Source organism: Ictidomys tridecemlineatus, chromosome 2, assembly GCF_052094955.1.
Source record: "Ictidomys tridecemlineatus isolate mIctTri1 chromosome 2, mIctTri1.hap1, whole genome shotgun sequence".
Taxonomy (NCBI): Eukaryota; Metazoa; Chordata; class Mammalia; order Rodentia; family Sciuridae; genus Ictidomys; species Ictidomys tridecemlineatus.
In genome coordinates this window covers 91,294,171-91,307,198 of record NC_135478.1, presented here as the reverse complement: position 1 = coordinate 91,307,198, position 13,028 = coordinate 91,294,171, and the positions used below count along the sequence as shown (strand labels likewise).

The 13,028-nt window shown below is 37.0% G+C and overlaps 1 protein-coding gene across 3 annotated transcripts in view; it reads left to right on the top strand.

The window, feature by feature from the left end:
* Nucleotides 1–13,028, top strand: part of Ift81 (intraflagellar transport 81) — a 73,734-nt gene that overhangs the window by 48,289 nt on the left and 12,417 nt on the right. For all 3 annotated transcript variants that reach the window (XM_078039188.1, XM_040289493.2, XM_078039186.1), the window contains 3 exons: nucleotides 1,517–1,645; nucleotides 2,802–2,891; nucleotides 11,727–11,813. In XM_078039188.1, coding sequence (XP_077895314.1) covers nucleotides 1,517–1,645; nucleotides 2,802–2,891; nucleotides 11,727–11,813 — 306 coding nt within the window. The remainder of the gene's footprint in view (nucleotides 1–1,516; nucleotides 1,646–2,801; nucleotides 2,892–11,726; nucleotides 11,814–13,028) is intronic.

Genomic DNA, 13,028 nt, shown 5'->3' with positions numbered 1-13,028 from the left:
TAGTCAACAGTGACTGCCTGCTCACACAGCAGGAGACAACTGCAGCTACAGGAATGGGCCATGTCTAGATGTTTTTCTCTTTCTTGGTACTCATTTTTTTTTTCCTATGCCTTTCCTTTTCCTTTCTTTTCTCATCAGGGTTCTCCTTTGACAATAAATTTAATAGAAGAGGAGAAAATGTTAGAATAGCCTTCAGTTGCAACTGAACGAACATATAGAGTTTCCTCACAGTATGGTTACGTTAGGCAGAAGATGATTGGCTTATGGATATTATTTTGCTTATGTAGATTGACAGGCATGCCCCACGTTGGGTGCCAACTGCCGGGTTTCTGTTCTCAAGACTAAAAGGCTCAGGGGTCACTCTAGTTAAACTGGGCTAACTGGGCTGCACGAAATAACCACACAAGAGACACAAATACCTTTTTCTTTGGGGTTGCTGTGACGGCTCCTCTGACCTTAAGGGTCCGCAGAAAGAGAGAGAGCGAGAGCACGCACTGACCCCTTTTATTGAGGAGAAGCTATTCAAGTGAGGCAAGGGGTCAGGTTTCAGGGGCAGAGTCTATCCTCATGATGTCCACTGTCAGCAGGCTGACTGACACCTGGGTAGGCCACACCCAAGGGCACAGTAAGAGGAGGGGACACAAGGCACTTCCATGGAAGATTCTATCCTAAATGGGGCAAGGGGTTATATTACAAAGGAACAGGTGAACACAGCTTCACCCATGGGACTGTAACAAAACACACCCATTTCTGTCACTGAGCACCTCAGCACCCAGCTGGGGAGTGTAACTCAGTCACCTGTAAGGTTGGCCTCCCACAATAGTCAATCACTACTTCTTCCTATAAAATTTTTCTTCTCTTGTCTCTAGGGTGCTACATTCTCCAGATTTTCTCCTAAAGTTAACACTCCTGTTTCTATTCCTTTGTCGGAGTCTCACTTCCTTGTTTCCTTCAGGACTTTGCTCAGATGTCACTTCAGGAAAACTTCTCTAATCACTTTATGATTTAAGATTCCAACCCCATTCTTACCTCATACCATATGTATTTTATTTATTTACATTGCTTATTTTTTCCACAAGTAGGCTCTGTGAGGGAAGGAGTCCCCCCCTTTTTGTGCACTGCTATATTCTGGTGCCTGGAACTGTGCTTTGCACAGATAGACGTATAATAAATATTGGATAAGTGACCAAATGCAAGAACCACTTACCACCTGAGAATTCATTCATTTATTAAATATTTATTGAGTATAACCTGTGTTTCAGGTTCTGTACTAAATACATAACATTATTACTATGCACCTGAGGATACCATAGTGAAGTCTAGTATAGGTTGGTAACATGGAAAGGCATGTAATTGGATGAAGTAATATTCAAAGTCATTTGAGATTGTCCTTTAGAATTCTAAACAAATTTAGTATATATAACTTTTTTGTAAAGTATGAAGTCTGCTTTACTTCATATGGAAACCAGCAAAATTTTGATACCCATTTTGTGACCTTTTTATGTCTTTCTTACAGCAAACTATTGAGGAAAAAAAAGGTATATCTGGATATAGTTATACCCAAGAAGAGCTAGAAAGGGTATCAGCACTGAAGAGTGAAGTTGATGAAATGAAAGGACGAACCTTAGATGATATGTCCGAAATGGTGATTACACTTTCTTTTTAGTTCTTTTATTTTATTCTATTGCTAGAAAACAGATGTTTTTGTGTTTGTTTTATTTTCAGTGAAACATTCAGATTTTCTTTTCTGTACAGTATGTTTTATATTCTTTGGGCTGTTCTTATCAGTCTCTCTCTCTTTTTTTGTTGAGGGTGGGTGGTACTGGGGGTTGAACCCAGGGTGTTTTACTACTCAATCACATCCCCAGACCTTTATTTATTTATTTATTTAAATTTTGAGACAGGGTCTCACTAAGTTCTGAGACTGGCCTTGAACTTGCTGGCCTCCTGCCTCTGGGATCACAGGGATATGCCACTGTACCTAGCTCTATTTTTGTCAATCTCTTTTGAATTTTTCCATTTTAATAAGGATGTTCAACTTCTAATAGTTTATGTATGATTTTTAGATACATATATATAGCAAAAGAATAAATTTTTTTACAAAAAAATAAGTTTTCCCAAATTATACTACCCTGCCTAATAAAATTATTTCCTTTTAATGTAGGTCCTTAGTGTCTTTTCATATTCAGGGCTCTTGTTCAGTTAAAATGAACTGGCACATTTTCATCAGGCATTATAATATTGAAATTTTTCCTTGTTGATAAATAGCTGCTGTGCCCCAAACTCTTCGAGTACCCTTGTCTACATTGGATATTCCTCTAGAGTCTTCTGAATTTTACCAAAATCTAACTTGTTAAAAAAACTAGCATTTAGTACAGAGGCAGCCTCCAGGGCTCTGTCCCTATGACTGGTATCTATTCTGATTGGTCATTAGTTGTGCCATTCAGTTATTAAGTATTTTTAATATCATGCTGTTCATATTTATGTATATCTTATATAACTTACAAACCATATATTTAAATAGTACAACATGATTATAGTTTGTATAGGCAACTTTGGAATATATTTTATTCATTTAATATTTTCCCATAATGATTTACAGTCTTGATAATTTACACTTTGAATGATTAAATAGTATTCCATCTTGTTGAGGAATCAAAATTTACTAAGTCCCTTTCCCATTGTCTGGCCCTGAAGTAATTTATAGTTTTTATACTCTTTAACACTGCAACATATTTTTATGCAAGCAATATTTTCTTTTGAAATTTTTTAAAATGTTGTGTTTTTTGTTTAAATGACAGGTAAAAAAACTGAATTCCCTGGTATCTGAAAAGAAGTCAGCTTTAGCCCCAGTCATAAAAGAACTTCGACAATTGCGTCAAAAATGTCAAGTAAGGGAATATGATTTTGTGACATTTTTAATGTTCTGTATTGTTCAGATATACTAGGTAGACTACTGAATATTTTATTTGTGTAATTATAGAAAACAAATAATAATAATAATAATGTTATCTTTGAAGTTTTTGGATTAATTTATGGTACTAAGTTTGTCATAAAGCTGGGAAAGGAAGAGAAGCAGGAATTTAAACTGAAATCCACAGATGCAACCAGATGAGACTTTTTCCTTTAAATCATATGCATGTCATATCTGTAAATATTAAGCCACATCCTTCTATAGCCAAGTAAAGCTCAAGAGTCTGCCAACAAGTAGTGACAAATTAACTTTGAAACTCACTTTGCTGGGAGGCATGAAAAGTGATGAAACACCATTACTTGGAAGCGAATTCTAACCACTGCTTTAAAGATAAACAGGAGGGTTAGTCTTAGCCAGTTGCAGTGGAGCATACCTATAATCCCCGCTACCTAGGAGGCTGAATCAAGAAGATCACAAGTTCAGCCTGACCAGCCTGACAGTTTAGCAAGACCCTGTCTCAAAATACAAAGGGCTGGCCGTGTAGCTCAGTGATAGAGGGCTCTGGGCACACTCCCCAGAACCATAAAAAGAAAAGAAGTTAATGCCTTTCACAAATCTAGGTCAGGTGGCCTCCACCATTTTACAGTTGCAATTATTTCATCACTCTTCCTGTAGTATTGTTAAGTTTGAAGGTGAGCTGTGCTGCACATGCCTGATGTAGAACTAAAAAACTCTTCATCAGAGTTGGAGAAGCAAAATGAAAAATCATATCAACTTGAAATCACTTAGACATAATTTCCTTTTAATAGAAAATGCCAGAGTCTGAGATAGGTTTAGTGGCTTATCCAAGTAGATTAGTAGTAAGTTAGAGACTTGGGGCTTGATTCTAGCATATGTATCATTTTATTTCAAATCTGCTTATACCATTACATACCACTGCTATCACAATGGAAGAGACAACAAGCTCCTGCTCCCTGGAGTTCATGAGTTTCTTTACATCTCATCACTAATGGATGAGATGTAAAGAAATTCAAGGAAAACAACAGATAATCCATCTTAAGAAAAATATATAATCAGAATTATATACCTAACTGGTGAGAAAAGAAGCAGAGATGAAGTGATGACAGGAAGAAGTTTCAGAAAGATGATTTTTTAAAAATTTTTTTGTACAGGGGATTGAACCCAGGTACACTTAATCCCTGGCCCATTTTATATTTTTTATCCAGAGACAGGGTCTTGCTAAGTTGCTTAGGGCCTTGCTGAGTTGCTGAGGCTGATTATGGCTTGTAATCTTTCTGCCTCAGCCTTCTGGGCTTCTGGGATTACAAGCATGTGCCACCATGCCTGGCCAGAAAGAAAATTTTGAACAGTCTTTTCACATTGAGAACATCAGTAGTTGTTTTCATGGATGCATTCCAATTCATTCATTTTCTTAATGGTTTCCCTAAGTAAGCAACTTAAAGACAAAAGGACTGATTATATGTATTTCCAGTTATGATAAGATGTCTTCCTACTAGTAAGCCAATAAATTTATTTGTAACTAGTTTTTTATTAAATCCATTTACATTTTAAATGAAGAGTTTATTGAAAGGTTACTTAGGACAATGAAGAAAGTGGACTTTCAGGGAAATCCAAGAATCAGAACCATAGTATATCTGAAACAAGTAGAGAGACACTACAATCAGAGAACATTTTGGTTCAGGAAAGTTTCAGCAACCTCACTCAGCAGTGGTAACTTGGGGATAATGATGAATTCGATAATAATCATAATTATTAAGTACTAGCCATGTGCCATACACTGTGACATTACTCATTTAACAATCCAATAAAGTAGGGACTCCCCTTTATGCAGATGAACAAATGAAGGCACAGAGAGGTTAGGGATGTGCCCTAGGTCACATAGCTGGCAGATTGCATAGGCAAGTTCTTTTGATTTGTGGTTTTATTCTAACAATTACATTTCCAACACTATCATTAATCGATAATGGTATCTATTAATCTTTATTGTAAAATGATGAAGTTAATATTTTTTTTCTTTTCCCTCCTCATACTCCTCTAGTACCTAATTTTAGTTGATTATATTACCTTTCTTAGTATGTGCTTTTGTACCTTGGATATGCTTATACTATGACTTGATTTGTTAGCTGTAAATGATGTCATTTGACAGTCCCTCACCTACTTCCAGCAATTAAAAAAATGAGAGAGCTGGGGTTGTGGCTCAACAGTAGAGTGCTCACCTCGCACATGCGATTCCCTAGGTTCCATCCTCAGCACCACATACAAAAGTAAACAAGTGAAATAAAGGTGTTGTGTCCAACTACAACTAAAAAAAAAAAAAAAAAAACTAAATATAAAAAAAACCCAGCTTGCTTAATTATGTCTTCCACCTTCTTTTTCCTTTTTCCTCCCTGCAGTTTTTGTTCGATCATTTCTACCTTGTCAGGGAAATAACAGTTACTTTCTGTTTTGTTACCCCAGTTTCCCCTCTGTTTTTGGCTTTAAGCCTTAATTATTAGATCCAGTATTGAATTATTCTTTTTTTTTTTTTTAAAGAGAGAGAGAGAGAGAGGGGGGATTTTAATATTTATTTTTTTTAGTTTTCGGCGGACACAACATCTTTGTTTGTATGTGGTGCTGAGGATCGAACCCGGGCCGCACGCATGCCAGGCGAGCGCGCTACCGCTTGAGCCACATCCCCAGCCCCCTTGAATTATTCTTTATCTCACTTCTCTTTGTTTGTCTGGACTTGTCTTCCAGAGGTCCTCAAAAAAGCCTCAGAAGAAAATGCTCCCTGATTAGTTTTTGCATGAGTTTGCAGTCTACATATTTCTTCCCCACCCCCCACATTTTCATTGGGGCATTATAGTTGTATTTAGTGATGGGATTTGTTGTTGCATGTTCATACATGTATATAATATAACATTATAATTTGCCAATATCATTCTCCAGCACTTCCCCCTTCCCTACCCACCCCTTACTCCTTTTCTCTACTGATCTCCCTTTGATTTTCTGGAGATCCATCCCCACCTTTGTTTTCTTCTTTCTTCTCTAGCTTCTGCATATGGAAAGAAAACATACAACCCTTAATCTTCTGAGTTTGACTTATTTCACTTAACATGATGGTCTCTGGTTCCATTCATTTTCCTGCAAATGACAAAATTTCATTTTTCTTTATGGCTGAATTAAACTCCATTGTATATATACACCACATTTTCTTTATTTATCCCTTGATGGACACCTAGGTGCAACTTACGTATTTCAACAGCAGCTTACTAGATCATGCTTTCTTTCCTTGAAGAGTTTTAAAGCATAGCTATATAGTCTTCTAGAGTTAAAGGTGGCTATCAAGAGGTCGGAGGCCAGCCTAATTTTTTTTAGTGACTTGATCTTATCAAGAGTGTCTATTTTCCATTTGTATTCTATGTGTTCAACAGATCAGGCTTTTTTGCTATGTTATTCAAAACTTCCTGGTGAATGAAGAGTTGTTGTTTAATGGACAAAAAGTCTCAGTGAAAGTTTTTCAGTTGAAAAGGGTTCTAGAGATTGATGGTGTGATGGTTGCCCAACATTGTAAATGAACTTAATGCCACTGAACTCCGTACTTAAACATAGTGAAGATGGTAAATCTTATGTGTATTTTACTATACCCAAAAAGAAAAAACACCTTATTTTAAAAAAAAATTTCCTAGTAAAATATATATTTTATTTGTATTTGTTAACCCTCTTGGCTCTTGGTAATGCTTTTTGCCTCAGAGGCTTATTTTGCCTACTATTAAAGCAGATATGCCAACTTTCTTATCATTAGCATTATTTGGTACATCTTTTTATATGTTCCCTTTGAGTTTCATGTGTCCTTAGTTTTGTTCTATATGTGCCTCATAAATAGCATATAGCTAGATTTTTTTATACCTTTATTTATTTGTTTGTTTGTTTGTTTGTTTGTTTGTTTATTTATGTGGTGCTAGGGATCGAACCCAGTGCCCTATGCATGGTAGGCAAGCGCTGTACCACTGAGCCACAACCCCAGCCCCATATAGCTAAATTTTATGTGAATGGGGTTTCTTACATCAACTTTGAGAATCTTTTAATTGGAGAACTTAGTCCCATTTGCACTTACTAGTTATTGATACATTTGGATTCTTAAAAATTCTGTTCATTCCATTTACTGTTTCAGTTTAATTTCTTTTTTTCAACCCCCCATTGTACCAATCCTATTTTGTTTCTCTTTTACATCTTTTTTTTTTCTTCTACTTTGATTCTGATATGATTTACTCTTAAGTTTTTAACATCTAGTCCAGATCTAACAAAGTCAAGAGTTAGTCAGCATCTCCTAGCAATATAGGACAGCAGAGTAACTTAACACCCTCTCCTATCTTGAATGGATGTTATTAGTCTCTGGCATTTTATTTCCTTCTTATTTCTATCTCTAAAAGTAGTTGTCATTGTTATTATAATTGCTATTTTATACAATCATTTCCTGTTTAGATTTATCCAGATAGTTAGCAGTTCTCACCATTGCTGCTTATATTCTACTCCTTCCTTCTGGATCCTGTTTTCTTCTTCCTGAATTTCAGCTTTCCTTGTTTTGTATTCTTTAGTAGTTCTCTCAGTAAAGAATCACTACAACAAATAATGTAACCTTTTTGGGGGATGTTTGTGTGAATAATGGCTTGGTCAGAAAAAATATCTTTTTTTTTTATTGGTTGTTCACAACATTACAAAGCTCTTGACATATCATATTTCATACATTAGATTGAAGTGGGTTATGAACTCCCAATTTTTACCCCAAATGCAGATTGCAGAATCACATCGGTTACACATCCACATTTTTACATAATGCCCTATTAGTAACTGTTGTATTCTGCTACCTTTCCTATCCCCTACTATCCCCCCTCCCCTCCCCTCCCATCTTCTCTCTCTACCCCATCTACTGTAATTCATTTCTCTCCTTGTTTATTTTCCCATTCCCCTCACAACCTCTTATATGTAATTTTGTATAGCAATGAGGGTCTCCCTTCATTTCCATGCAATTTCCCTTTTCTCTCCCTTTCCCTCCCATCTCATGTCTCTGTTTAGAGTTAATCTTTTTTTTTTCCTGCTCTTCCTCCCTACTCTGTTCATAGTTGCTCTCATTATATCAAAGAAGACATTTGGTATTTGTTTTTTAGGGATTGACTAGCTTCACTAAGCATAATCTGCTCTAGTGCCATCCATTTCCCTGCAAATTCCATGATTTTGTCATTTTTTAGTGCTGCATAATATTCCATAATGTATAAATGCCACATTTTTTTTTATCCATTCATCTATTGAAGGGCATTTGGGTTGGTTCCACAGTCTAGCTATTGTGAATTGTGCTGCTATGAACATCAATGTGGCAGTATCCCTGTAGCATGTTCTTTTAAGGTCTTCGGGGAATAGTCCAAGAAGGGCAATAGCAGGGTCAAATGGTGGTTCCATTCCCAGCTTTCCCAGGAATCTCCAAACTGCTTTCCAAATTGGCCGCACCAATTTGTAGTCCCACCAGCAATGCACAAGTGTACCCTTTTCTCCACATCCTCGCCAGCACTTGTTGTTTGACTTCATAGTGGCTGCCAATCTTACTGGAGTGAGATGGTATCTTAGGGTGGTTTTGATTTGCATTTCTCTGACTGCTAGAGATGGGGAGCATTTTTTCATGTACTTGTTGATTGATTGTATATCCTCCTCTGAGAAGTGTCTGTTCAGGTCCTTGGCCCATTTGTTGATTGGGTTATTTGTTATCTTATTGTCTAATTTTTTGAGTTCTTTGTATACTCTGGATATTAGGGCTCTATCTGAAGTGTGAGGAGTAAAAATTTGTTCCCAGGATGTAGGCTCCCTATTTACCTCTCTTATTGTTTCTCTTGCTGAGAAAAAACTTTTTAGTTTAAGTAAGTCCCATTTGTTGATTCTTGTTATTAACTCTTGTGCTATGGGTGTCCTATTAAGGAATTTGGAGCCCGACCCCACAATATGTAGATCGGAGTCAACTTTTTCTTCTATCAGACGCAGAGTCTCTGATTTGATATCAAGCTCCTTGATCCATTTTGAGTTAATTTTTGTGCATGGCGAGAGAAAGGGATTCAGTTTCATTTTGTTGCATATGGATTTCCAGTTTTCCCAACACCATTTGTTGAAGATGCTATCCTTCCTCCATTGCATGCTTTTAGCCCCTTTATCAAATATAAGATAGTTGTAACTTTGTGGATTAGTCTCTGTATTCTATACCATTGGTCCACCCGCCTGTTTTGGTACCAGTACCATGCTTTTTTTGTCACTATTGCTCTGTAATATAGTTTGAAATCTGGTATCGCTATACTGCCTAATTCACACTTCCTGCTTAGAATTGCTTTTGCTATTCTGATTGCTTTATCTATTTCTACAAGTAATGCTGTTGGGATTTTGATTGGCAGAAAAAATATCTTTTCACTGCTTTCTCTTAATGCATTGAAGGGTCTGCTATCAGTTTATCTTTTCTTTTTGGGCCATTTTGCTCATATAATTGGTTTTAATGTTTTTATCTTTTTCTTCAATGGTGTCTAATTTTGCTACCATAATCTAAGTGTATATCTAGAATTTATTTTGTGTCTTTATTTCTGTAAAAATTGTATATAATTCATTCAAATATTCTCTCCTCCATTTTTTTTCTAGTCTGTTTTCCATTTAGACATGTGTTATACATGCCTATTCTGTTCGTTATTGCTTAACCTCAGTTTCATGATTTTCATCTTTTTGTTTATGTTGAATGTTGAGTAATTTCTTCAGTTCTCTTCTCTAATTCAATATTTTTATTGTCACTGGTGTCTAATCTTAGATCTATTCTATCCACTTTAATTTCTGTGACTATGTTTTTCATTTTGATTTTCTTCAGTGTGATTTTTCTAATCCTTTCTATTTGTTTTTTAAGCATATTTATTTAATGAGCTTATTTCTAGGATCCAAAGTTTCTGAGGTGTGATCCTGCTGTAATTTATATCTTCTGATTCTTACTCCTTAATGTATTAATTGTTTGCTTACATGTTTTCTGCTTTGAGACTGTCAGCCTGCCATTAACATGATTTTGTCTCTTGAATCTTGGCAGCTAAGGTGGAATATGTGTCCCTCCAGAATGGATTTGAAGTTTTTCTGCCAGGGTTTTTAGAAATAACACAAGCTTGGAGCTAATTTTGAGCTTATCTTGGGAGTTCCTAGACCATGCGGTGGGGTAAATACTAACCTCAGGCCTACCTGATTTCAGGTCTCCTTTCCTTTTCTGCTGTCTCTGCAGCACTAGAGTTGCATAATGATCAGCTTGACTATAAGACTGACCAACCAAAAAGGCTTTCATCAACTATAGCATCTTCATCTCTTCAAGAGGCCCAGCAGCTACCTAAGTAAAGAACATCTGCTGCTCCTTCTCCCACTTAGGGTGTATATGACTGTTACCCTTGAGAGTCATAGCTATAGCTGTAGGTCACTTTGATAAATGAAAGCCACAGCTCCTTTTCCCACACTATCTTTTATACTAGTCACCCCAAGTCAGATACAATTCTTTGTTGTATGGACAACAAAGGCAGCACACACAACATTACTAATCTATGGTAAGTCTTCCATTTCCAAGGAAACTGTATTATGTGAAACCAGAGTCATTCTCAGGGACTGGTATTAAGCCTTTACTTACAAGGTCCTAAGTTGAAGGCAGTTTGGATTTATTACAGGACCCTCAGTTCTAACTTCCTGCATAGGCCCAAGGTATTCTTCTGCCCTGTCTGGACATCAAAAATCATTCTATTACCAGGATTGACTGCCTTCAACTCCTTTCACCAAGAGTAGCCACTGTGTCATCTGTTGTTTACGACCCTGGTGATTCCTCTTACTTCCTTGAGAATTCAGTTCAGCTCTGTATTTAAAAGAATATGAACCTAATCAAGTATTTTTTCAATACTTTAATCATTTCTAGGTTTTGCAGCAGATTTTCAGGTAATCTCCTTCAAAATATTACATTAGAATAAACATTGAAACTACTGAAAATGGCCTGAACTCAAATTCTGACACCACCCCTTTCCAGCAGTATATCTTTGGCAAGGTATATGCCCCCCCTGAATGTTCTCCAAGCATTGTGTGGGATAGTAATAGCCCTTCAATGAACTTTTATGAGATTCACTTATTGTTAAGGGTCCAGTTCAAACACACTAGAAAATTCTTCTGATCAGGCCCTTATCTAAGCCTTCATCCTCCCTTCTCACTACTTCCCAGACCCACTCCAGCCTAATAAACAGTTTGTAAGTTCCTTAATTGTTCTTGTTCTTTCTTCCAATCCTTCATACATAGTGTTCTTTTTTTAAAAATATCCTCTTCCCCTTGTTCACCTTTCCCCTGACTAATCTTACTAATCCTTATGCTCAGTTTCTCCAGGAAGTTGTCACATTCACTGATCCCTAAGCCTGGGCTGGGGTGTGTGAGAGTCCTCTGTGCTCCTATGCACCTTGCATTTGCCCATCAGAGCGCCCAGCAGCCTGTTTACTTGTTTGAATGTTACTTGAGGGGAAGAATTTGGGGCTATTTTGTTCACTGTTTGTATCCCAAGCTCCTAATAAAGAGCCTGGCACACAATTCACTACATGGTAGCTATTATTCTTATCAGCATTTCCATCTGTCATAATTCTCAAATGTCTGATTGTTGTATAAATAACTCTTAAGTATGCCAAGAAGCTTAGAGTTAAGTTACAAGACTGACAAGGGCACGCATTGTTTCAGAGCCACATTTTAGGCCTTTGTTTTTCACTTACTCAATCATTTGCCCTTTTCATACTAGGAACTAACCCAGGAGTGTGACGAAAAGAAATCCCAGTATGATAGCTGTGCAGCAGGCCTGGAAAGCAATCGGTCCAAATTAGAACAGGTAAGAAGACAATTTTTATTATAACAATTTAGCAAAAACTGCTATGTATGCACATTTTCACTATATCAGTGTCAGAAGATTCCCAAGTCTTTATCATCATCTTCTGACCTGTCTTTCAAGCTTCAGAAGTGTTTCTTTAAACTTTATATGTACACACTAAATTTTTTCATCTATACCACTACTGCCAAAGTCCAGAGTCCATTGTCACTTGCAAGGTTTCCCACAGTAATCTTCTACTTGCCCTCCTGCTTCCACTTGTTTTCCTAAGTTTCATTCTCCATAGAGTAGTCAAAGAAACCTGTCTAAAATTTAAACCATCCTCCATTGGCTTCCTGTAGCACTTAAAATCTGACTTCCAGCTGGGTGCAGTGGCACACGCCTTGTAATTACAGGCTCAGGAAGCTGAGGCAGAAGGATTGCAAGTTTCAAAACTAGCCTTTGCTAGTTTTAATGAAGACCTAAGCAACTTAGTGAGACCCCGTCTCTAAAAAAATTTTCAAATTAAAAAAGAGCTGATGATGTGGCACAGTAGTTGAGTGTCCTTGGTACCAAAAAAAATAAAATAAGATCTGACTTCCAAACTGGTATACAAGGCCCCACCTGCCTCATTAACTTCATATCCATGTGCTGTGATTCTCATCCATGTGGGTAGCCACACAGGCTTTGTTCCTGAACTCCAAACAGGTCCAGCTCATTTTCACCTCCAGGCTTTTGCATGTGCTCTTCCCTCTGCCTGGGGCACTCTACCCTCACTCTTTGTTTTACTCTCTTCTTTCATCAAGCAGGTTTTAGCCTACAAATCACTTCCTCTTAAATATCTCTTAGCACCCTATACTCCTTCCCAACCTGGCCCACCCTGTCTCCATATCACATTCTACTGTTGAGCTTTCTTTGTAGCACTAATTCCCATCTACAATCACTTTCACTTCATGTTTTTGTTGTTGTTGTTGTTGTTGTTGTTTACATCAGCCTATCTCCTTTACTTAAATAAGAGCCTGTCTGGCTTATTCCCTGCTGTGTCCCCAGCACTGAGGACAGTGCTGGACACAGTAGAACTTAATAAATGAACAACTGAATCCTCAAGTTTTGGAGTAATATGCATCATCTCTAAAAATAAAAAATAAAAACCTGTCAGTAAAAAAGATTTATAATTGCAGAAGAAGAAATGGCTGTCTGGTGTTTCTTTTATTGTACATTTAAAGTCATCCTTTTTTC